General features: G+C 33.0%; 3 protein-coding genes across 3 annotated transcripts; 1 reads left to right on the forward strand and 2 right to left on the reverse strand.

Annotated features, from left to right (window-relative positions):
- The first annotated feature begins 215 nt into the window (after nt 1-215).
- On the forward strand, nt 216-1,795 carry LOC137816024 (uncharacterized). The gene is made up of 5 exons (XM_068619126.1): nt 216-340; nt 629-755; nt 842-1,120; nt 1,201-1,275; nt 1,379-1,795. Exons 1-5 carry the CDS (start codon nt 216-218, stop codon nt 1,793-1,795), a joined length of 1,023 nt encoding a protein of 340 aa, XP_068475227.1.
- A 1,420-nt stretch (nt 1,796-3,215) lies between these two features.
- LOC137814162 (pterocarpan synthase 1-like) lies at nt 3,216-4,824 on the reverse strand. Its single transcript, XM_068616753.1, has one exon. The coding sequence runs from the start codon at nt 3,973-3,975 to the stop codon at nt 3,412-3,414; it is 564 nt and encodes a 187-aa protein (XP_068472854.1). The 5' UTR covers nt 3,976-4,824; the 3' UTR covers nt 3,216-3,411.
- Nucleotides 4,825-5,254: 430 nt separating this feature from the next.
- LOC137814163 (pterocarpan synthase 1-like) lies at nt 5,255-6,068 on the reverse strand. The gene has a single exon (XM_068616754.1). The coding sequence runs from the start codon at nt 5,990-5,992 to the stop codon at nt 5,435-5,437; it is 558 nt and encodes a 185-aa protein (XP_068472855.1). The 5' UTR covers nt 5,993-6,068; the 3' UTR covers nt 5,255-5,434.
- Between the last annotated feature and the right edge of the window lie 4,489 nt (nt 6,069-10,557).

Here is a 10,557-nt window from a genome sequence, read left to right on the forward strand (position 1 = left end):
TCTTTCCTCTCCCCATACCATACCCTAACAATCAAATCCTTTCGATTTAGAAAAGCACTCGCTGTAAAAAAGATCCACAAACAAAACTTCAATTAGACGAAGAAGAAAAAAAAAAGCGAAAATAAAAACAACGCAGTTACAAAAGAGAAAATAGAAGAGGCTTGGATCCACATGCGGTGAGTGGTGGAGAGAAGACGGTGAACTGCAGAGAGAAGATGGTGGATGTGGTAGAGAGAAGAGAGAAGGCAGAGAGAAGAAAGGAGGCAGAGAGCAGTAGGGAGAAGACAGTGAGTAGCAGAGAGAATAAGAGATGGTTTCGAAAAGAAGAGGGAGTTCAAAGGTTTTAGGAAATAAATTTGGGAATTATTTGGGAATTATACGGAGGGAACGAAAAGTGGGAGAATATTTTATTTCGGAAGCTAATTATGGCAGTTATAAATGCCACATTTCGAAGGAACATTATGGCGTCTACGAAACTGTCGTATTATACAGCTAATTGTGGCGGTTTTTAATAACCGCCATATTATAACCGCCACCACATACACGTTTTTTTGTAGTGATCCTAAATGTATATTTAATTTTATCTTTATATTACTATGTTTGTAATTTTATTTGTTTGTATTTGTAGTTGGACGTCAAATCATTTTGCTAGTGAGGCCATTGGACATTACATTCGATCTCAAATTAGAGGTCCATATCATCATTATGATGCCATGCTTGAGGAGGACAAACTGAAATGGTGGACTGACTTTCAGGTAATTTTAATTTTTAACAAACTACAGTCACTTGTTTTCTTGTTTTTCTTGTGGACTCAAAGTAACTATTTTCTTCTTTTTAACAGACTAGAGTCACTTGGGCACGCCATGATGAATGCCAAATTAAAAAGGTCTACGAGTCTAAAGTCAAAAAAAGATTTTGTGATATGTTGACCAAAGCTAGGGCAAAGGTTGTCCGACCTATTTGGATAGGTGAGCAAGCATGGGCTGAACTTCTAAACTATTGGGATTCACAACAATTCAAAGATAAATCAACTCAAAATAAAGCCAATAGGGGTTCATCTCGTGGTGGAGCACTGCACTCCACAGGTCGAAAATCACATTCAGATATTGCAGTTACCTTGGTAAGTACTTGTCACTGCCTTACATGAAAATCATTTTACATTTGCAACCTATAATGTTTTTAATTGTACAACATTATTAGGAACGTCAATATGGTCGTCCTCCAGAACCTGATGAACTATTTATGGCCACCCACACAAATAAGAAGGGTGAATGGGTTGATAATCATGCTTGAGAAACTTATGTAAGTTATTCTTTTAACTTTTTTTATATTTATATTTTAATTTTCTAACATTTTCATTTCGTAATGATCTGCGTAGGAAAACTATCATGAGCGCTTGAAAATCCTTCAAGCAAATAGTTCTCAGGACTCTAACACTGATGTCCACCAACTTGATCCTACAACTAAGCTTCAAACATGGAAGGAAGCCGCCGGAGGAAAGAGTAGAGGTCGGGTGTATGGTACGACAAACTTGGCTGCTAACTTCCGCAAAGGAGTTTCTCCTCTCACTCAAGCCTTTGCTTCCGACACTTCACAATTTGGGCATGTGAATGAAAATGAAATGCTTCGTGCTGAACTTAGTATGTGGAGTCAGAAGTATGCACACTTGGAGGATGAGTTGAAGGTTATAAAAGATAAACTTATCTCAATGGAACGTGACAAAACTGCTTCCAATAGCACAACACAATTCGATCATGAGTATGATCCAGAGCTGGATGATCAACCTGTTCCTTAAAGTGTATCTTATATTGTAAGTTTAACTATTTGACATTTTTATTATATATTAAGTATTTTAATTATTTCATTTATTTATTTATATTGTTTATATTTTTTTACAGGTTTATCACATCACTATGGGATTCATTTTGGTACTTTTAGTTAAATTTGTAAAGTACAATTTTAATTGTAATATTTTTTTTAAGTATTCATATCATTTTGAATATTTGAATTGATCAAAGATTTTGTTAAACTATTTGTATTACTTTTGTACTTTGGATGTGTTTGTGGATTTGGATGTGTTTGTGGATGTATTGTGAATGATAGTAATTTGTCTGAATGTGATTTGGTTGGTATTTATTCTTTACAGGTATCCTCGCTATTTATAGGTAAAATGGCTAGAAAACAAAATAATTTTTTTTTCTTCCCTTTATGCGTCGGCCACTAGTCCACGCTAGCTTTTTTTTTTTTAATATGCGTCACCCAGATTCTGCGTGTTACGTTCATTTTGCGTGGGCTTGACCCACACAAGATGCGTCCAACTTTTTGGCCCACACTAGTTTCCATTTGCTTCCAAGTTTTTTTTCGTCGAAACTGGAGCAGACGATAATCCGACGCATAAACATATGTTTTTTAACTTTTGCGTCCGTTTTTGATCCACGCAAAATAGTTGTTTTCTTGTAATGACTGCAAATTACAGGTGAAAAGATTCTTCAAATACTATAATTAAAATTAACATAATTTGGATAAAATTTTTATTGAATAAATTCAGTCTAAAAGCAAAGAAGTACAACAATAAACAAAAATGAAATATGTAAGATAGTAAAATCTAGAATAAAGATACGATAAATTTTTATAAATATATTATAATTTTTTAATCAGTAATAATTATCATTTTTTATTAATATTTGTATTTTAAATATTATTGTTCATAAAATATATTTTAAAGTAATCAAATATAAAATAAACTTATATATATATATATATATATATATATATATATATATGCGAGAGTGAATCTAATTTTTATTTTTCATCCTTAAAAATTAATTAAAATAAATATTGCGAATAATTTTTAAATACATTGATGTAAAGAGTAATGTGAACATATTAATTCTTATTTAATTTTAAATTTAATTAGATTCACTCAATAACTATATTACAATAATTAGTTCAATTTCCATCTAGTGGTTTTACATAATAATTTAAAAAATAATACCTGTTATTCATGAAATATATGTTGTAACTTATTTAAATGAAATATTATGTTAGGTAAATTATAGTTTACATAATAACGTTAAAAATACACATGATTATTGACAAGTAATTTAACAAATTGAAAAATAATATATATATATATATATATATGGATATTAATTTATTTATAATCTATATTTAATTATTAATTAAAATAAAAATATTATATCTAAAAATATATATTGTTTAGAAGAAATGGATTGACTTTCTTTTATTTTTCCACGTCATTATCTTGAATTCCAAGTACAGGATATATAAATCATATAAAAAACAACGACCTTTTTCTTCGGAAAGCATGAAGAACGAAGCCGAAAGGATAGACAGTGAATACAATGTAAAAATCATGCAAATGCATGCTGCACAAACTCATAGGAGTGATCAATAATGGAAGACGTAAATATTGTACTCCACAATAGCGTTCCCTGTCTTGTTATCGAGACTATACTTCTTCAGATCAGCAAAGCCACGTGCCAACTTGAAAACCCCACTTCCGCCAACAATCGTCAATTCTCTTTCGTTCTCGAATATCAAGTTCCGACCCAACAAGCTCAGAGTGCTGCCATTGAACTTCCCTTCCGTGAACACCAAGTTGAAGAGCATCACCAGGGCAACCTCGTTCTGGTCTGAAAACCCGTACAGTCCTTGTCCCTTTCCGACAACTTTGGACCCGGGATCCGGCCCAACGGTCAACGGGTCGTCGGCTATTGCCAGGAATCCGAAAAACGTGGAGGAAGTGTTGGTCGTTTGGGCCTCTGCAATTTGCACTGCTGTGGGCTTGGACCCGCTTGTAACGTCGTGCAAGAAGAAGTGAAGGTGGAGCAGCTTCTCCTTTTTCAGACCCAGAGAATTCGGAGATACGTATTCAAAGAAATCGGAGTTTTCTGCTGCTGTGAGTGAGGAGAAGAGGAGGGTGAGGGTGATGGTGATGAACCACATTGCCATTGAAGGTGGACACGTAATAATTGAGAAATCCAAAAGCTACGAGAAAGCAGAATTCAAGATGCCCTCAACATATATAGATACTGGCACGCTATAAATAAAAAATACGGAAACGCTACCAAAAACATAGCGTCGAATTTAAGGAAAAAAAAACATTTTTCTGTTACTAATAGTCTAACACGCGTCACAACAATTTTAGTGATAATTTTCTTATGGTGGAGGAAGTGTTAGAAGGATTGACTTGGTGCTAATAGGACTTGGAAGAAGGTGACAGCGAATCGCAACAATGGAAATAACAAATTTCGCATGAAAATGGTACTAAACTCGATCGTAATCAAATATAAATTAGTAGTAATATTAACGTCATGTTCATGAAAATATTATTAAGATAACGGAATTCAACCTCAGTTGTTTAAGGATCGTAGTCGTTGCCGGCTATATCGATTGACTGTCAGTTTTGTTGATGTGCCTAAAAAGAAGGCTATTTTCACAAGGGAGGGGAATTTCTGCCATGTAGCTTGTACCTGAATTGTTACATAAAATTATAAGATTATTTCATACTTTTAACTCAACTCAGTGAGAGGAATAATGAGAGAAAATATTATAGGTAATATGATGAGAGATGAAGAGATAAAAAAAAATAATGATGTTTAAAAGAAAGGATGTCATAAAAGGATATTTTTTAGTTATGTTAGTTGTATAAAGCATTTATAAAATAATCCCATTAAGATTTCCTTCTCAATAACATTTTTATTTATTTTGCAAAGTTTAAATTGATAACTTTGTTTAAGGAGATTTAACCTTCCACTCCTATCAACAAGTTGTTGATTGAAAGTCCATAAATCATTACTTAAAGTATAATTAAGTAAAATAATGATGAAATAGCAGTGAGAATGAGTAACAGTTGGGAATTGGAATGGAGTTCAGGTATAGTTCTTAGAAGCCTCTAGTTAGAGTGAAATCATTAGAAATATAATAAGAATTACTGGGGATTCATTCTTAAACTACCTACTAAAATATCCATTCCTTCAAGTTGCTATTTTACAAGTTGAACATGTAGAAGGTCACTAGATGGAACTTGGAGTTGCTTGTAATTCATAATATGTACTATGGTTTCTTTATGCATTTCACATGTTTAGTTTTCACTTGAAGGCTTTTTATGCTCTTCTATTTAAGTGTTTCATGTCCAAGACGTTAATCATATTAACTCTCAATGTAACTATTCGAGTCATTATTGTTTCCATGTCGTTATCATCAATTCAACTACAGGATATAAATAATGTAAAAACAATAGCTAACTTCTTTTATTCCAAATAGAGCATCAACAGCGAATGAGAAAAGGAGACACACACACTAGACAAGAAAGGGATACACAAATCATTTGCTTTTATCATAACTCTCAAAATGTGTGGTAGAAAGTATCATTTTCCTATTTTGAGAGTGCAAAAGGAAGCAGCAGAAGCTAATAATGGAATACGTAAAAGTTGTACTCCACAACAGTGTCACCTGTCTTGGTATCAAGACTATACTTCTTGGCATGAGCAAAGCCACGAGCAAACTTGAAAACCCCACTTCCACCAACAATTGGCAATTCCCTCTCGTCGTGGAATATCAAGTTCCTACCCAACAAGCTCAGAGTGCTCCCATTGAATTTCCCTTCCGTGAACACAAAGTTAAAGAGCATCGCCAGGGCAACTTCCTTCTGGTCTGCAAACCCGTAAAGTCCTTGTCCCCTTCCCACGAGTTTGGAACCAGGGTCGGGCCCAACGGTCAATGGGTCGTCCGCTATCATCAGGAGCCCGAAAAACGAGGATGAGTTGGCCGTGGTCTGTGCCTGTGCGATCGTGACTGCGGTGGGTTTGGGCCCGCTCGAAACGTCATGGAAGAAGAAGTGAAGGTGGAGCAGCTTCTCCTTCTTGAGACCCAGAGAACTTGGAGATATGTATTCATAGAAATCGGGATTTTCTGCTGCAGCGACTGAGGAGAAGAGTAGGGTGAGGGTGATGAACCAAATAGCCATTGCAGGGACACGTAATGATTCAGAAATATAAAAACTATGGAAAAAGATAATAGCTACATACACATACACTTGATGTATTATGATAAGCTATTTATAGTTTCCATACGCTTCAGGAAAACGATTAACGAAAGACCTAGTCACCAAATTTAATAAGTACAACACTTATCTTATACGTCTAATTAAAATTTTTTTAATTATGAAGCCATCGGATAAACATTAAAAAAAATTATTAATTAAAAATTAATTTTAAAAATAAAAAATAAATTATTTATATATTAAATTAGATATTATTTTATATGTTAAAAATATTATTAATATGTAAAGTAATTTTTTTATTAATAAAAATTTATAGACTGATTTATAAATTAATTACTAAGATTTTAAATGTTATATGTATATTTTGTTAGTATTAATAATATTAATTTTTTTATCAACAAAAAGTTAAATAACATACCTAGTCCGAATGGAAAGAAACCATACAGCAGTTTCACCTAATAATGTTAAATCTACTAACATAATCTTACACTAAGATACTATTTTGTTTTAACAAAATGATATAACCCATCATAACAGCATTCCAACCAACTACTATTCAAAATTTTCAACCCAATGCAAAACACTGAATATAAATTTGTATTACCCCCCTGCCACTACTCCAAAACTCCCACTAAGCTATTACACATAAAAAGAACAGCAACACTCCTACTAAATGATAATGCCCTGTGTGTCACTACTAAAATCTCCAAAGAATTATGCCACTGCACTTCAGAAGAACAAAGAAGCAACAATCCTCTTAACCTTGTTTACATGATCCAGTTCAAAGTTTTGGCAGCAGTATGCACATCTCCCATGCTCCTAACAGCCCCTGCATCTCCCTCTTCCCTGCTCCATTGCACATCTTACACTAGTATATATGCATATCTATGCCTCCACAACTATATATCCCTGCATAACTAACCATAATACCTTTCCATTCCAGCCAATAAGCACAAAACAAGAATAGCAGTATAAAGAAGCATAATTTTATTGAGCATAATGTTAGATAAAAATATACAAGAATAACCATATTGCAGTTGCAAATGAGATGAATGCAGCTGCATCTGATATTGCAAATACCAGGAATGTAGTTTTGTCCAAGTAATTTGGTTTTTTTTTATCACTTACTCGACATGGTATGTTAATTGTAGAGGAGAACACTACATATTATCTCGAGACACATTTGTAATGTTGCTTCATAAACTAATTCAAGTTGACCTAGTGGGCGTAACTGTAGCAACATGGAGCAGTGTACTCCAACCACTAGTTATTGCTGCATGCTTCAATATCACATCCTTGTTTTCTCACCTTGAGTTATTGCGTTACACCTGCAAACATCACACTAGATACCTTTTCCAACCAGATTACCATGCACAACATAATATATACAAGAATAAATTATAAACTCAGCATACTAACATTAATAAAGTTTTTTTTAATCTTCCTTAAGTTTCGAAGGTTATTCCAATATCTCAACAAATTAAGTTTCAAAAGTTATTCTAATATATCAACAAAAATAAGAGAGGTATTTTTAATCTTCGTTAAATTCCAAAAATTTATTGCAGAATCTCAATAAAACATTTCAAATTTTTTAAAGTTCAATAAATAAATATAATTGAATCTATTTATAAATAAATAATTAAAAACTACATAGTTTTAATATATTTTATAACTAAATTCTCTAAAATTTTGAAAGTGTAACTTTAATTTACAAATAATTTTTTCTAAAGTTTCAAAAATTTATTTTAAAAACTCAACAAAATAATAATGGATAATAAGTATTTCAACAACTAATCTTTGATAATAAATATTTCAACAGTATTTGCATATTTTTATGATTGATGGTAGTTGGTTTATATAATTCCTAGTTTTTTTGTTATGAGCTCATACTTGACAAAACCTGACTTATTTCTCCACGCAATATGTTCTTGCAATCTTTAGCAAAAAACACACATGGTTTTGAAGCTCACATCTGATGGATAATGCAATTATTTAGGATATATAAAGTAATGATAAACACCAATTGTTGTCGAGCTAGGTATCAATGGCTTGTGACCCAAGTTGGAGCAGTAAGGTGATGGAAGAAGCAATATTGGAGTAAGAAGAAGATAATGTCTTATTTAGTATTTCTTCTCCTTAGATATAATAGACATAAGTTGAATTGTGATTCCCTGCTAGGACTGCTATTTGCGATCATTGAGCTTGTGCCGGAGAGTAGTGTGCCTACGGTGGAAGAAAGAAATCAAGAGGATTGTTAGAGATGGTGGAAAATGGGGTTGAAGGTTATTTCAAATGGCAAACCATTTTATGGAAATTTTGAAACTCATGGTATTTAACGGAGGTTTTGAAATCCATGGTATTTAATAAAGGTTTTGAATCCCAATGTATTTAACGAAGGTTTAGCGGGGAAGACTGCAACCCTGGGTAAATAACTTAATATAAGTTTTAACCCTGGATAATGTAAAAATAAACCCCTGCTAAAACTATTTTTCATTGTAGTGACACATGACTAAGGTGACATGGAATGCAATAGTCATGGAAAGTATACCATGAGAACTAGAAGAAACAAAAGTGTCATGCAAGCTCTCCTCAAGGATGGTGTCTTGTAAAAAAAAAGTTTGAAATTAGTGATAATGCTATAATAAAAGCTATATAACTTGGAAAAATAAATTGATAACAAACTTACAATACAATCTATATTTTCTCTTGATTTCTCATATGTCATTTGTGTTGGGTTTAATAGTGCCAAAGTTCAAGAGGGGGGGGGGGGGTTGAATTGACCTTAATCTTCTCGCAGAAACAGTGTTTAACACAGTGTACAGAAAATAAATCGATTTATTTGGAAATGAACAGATTTATTTTGGCACTGTTTGTGTTGGAAAAAACGTTTATACAGCAAGGTTAATCACAAGATTATGCAGATGGATTTTCCAGATACACACACACTGATATTAGAACGAAAAACCAGTGAATCACAAAACAACAAACTTCAATTTCAAGCAAGTGATTAAGGTTCAATTGATAGCTTGACAATTAATTGAGTAACCTATTACAATCAACCTGTTCCAGTGGCTTTTAACAGATTATAAATGTTCTTTTCAGAATTAACCAGTTTTTCCAGAAATTAAGAACAGTATGAATCGAGCCCAGAAAGAACAGATTTATTATTGATTGAACAGATTTATTTCTTGACAGTTTAACAGTTATGCAAAAATTTAAGTGCAGAGATTAAGGTAGAATGAACACAAGACAATTATACTGGTTCACTCAACTGAGCTACATCCAGTCTTCACCTAAACCAAGGTGAAATTCACTAAATCACAATTCAAACAAACACAAATCCCACTGTTCTTGAAACCTACAAGAACTTAGGTACACTTGCTGAAAAAACCTATTTCAGCACACACACTCTTCAAGAAACCCTATCAAGAAGAGTGTACAACCAAAATTTTACAAGAAATGAAAAGTGAAACGACTACACTTGATTGAGGATGTAGAAATCTGCCTTAAACCAGTAGAACAGATTGCTAGAACAGTAGCAGCACCTCACACCAAGCTTTTGGAACCAAACAAGAACCAGCACTTTGTGATTTTTGAAATCTTCTAAGAACAGATGCTAATTCCTTGTAAATCCTCAATTCTCTGATGCAAAACTTGTTTTTACAAATGTATGATCGATTTTTAAACTCAGAAACAAGTTTTTATTTTTTAGAAAACCAACTTATAACAGATTTTTGAAAAACAGTTAAAGCTGTTAGAAAATGAACAGATTGAAAATAAAATGAACAGATTTATTTTCAAAAGTAGTTAGAGAATTTGTTATGTGAGGAGACTTAGTCAGCCATTCTGGTGCAGGGACAAAACTGGAAACCGTTTAAGGTAGCCATGGCACCAGAGTCAAAAACGAATCTATTCATTTACAGATGAACAAACTTATTTTTCAAAACGAAAACAGAAAAAGCTTAACTATTCGAAACACAATCGTTTTGAAAGGTAGAAGACTTAGTCAAAATACATGATGCACAAAATCTAATTTTCACAAGACTTAGCCAAGGCATCAGTTTAAAAATGAATCTGTTTATTTAGAAAAGAACAGATTTATTTTTATGCAGTAAACGTGTTTTTTGTAAAACATGTGAAAAACAGTTTAAGAAACCTTATGCTTGTTCTTATCACATGGCCAGTGGTTAGGAGGTGAGTTACTCAGCAAAAAGCCCACTCTTAAAAACCTCTAAACACTACCTAAGACACACTTAAAGCAAAGCAAAATACACATGAAATGTACATAGAAGTCTTCATCAAACACATGTCTTGAAGGGGCAGCAACCATTTTCAACAATCTCCCCCTGTTTGATGGAGAAAAATCCCCATAGTTCTGTTGCTTTAAGAACCTGTACTGCACCAAATACTAAACCAGAAAAACATAAACATTGCATAACATGTGAAATGGTTTTAAGGTGCAGAATTTAACTCCTATTTCAGCTAGCTTCACCTAGTATGGTGAGCTATTTTTCTCCCCCTTTGGATTC

Source organism: Phaseolus vulgaris, chromosome 1, assembly GCF_000499845.2.
Source record: "Phaseolus vulgaris cultivar G19833 chromosome 1, P. vulgaris v2.0, whole genome shotgun sequence".
Classification (NCBI taxonomy): Eukaryota; Viridiplantae; Streptophyta; class Magnoliopsida; order Fabales; family Fabaceae; genus Phaseolus; species Phaseolus vulgaris.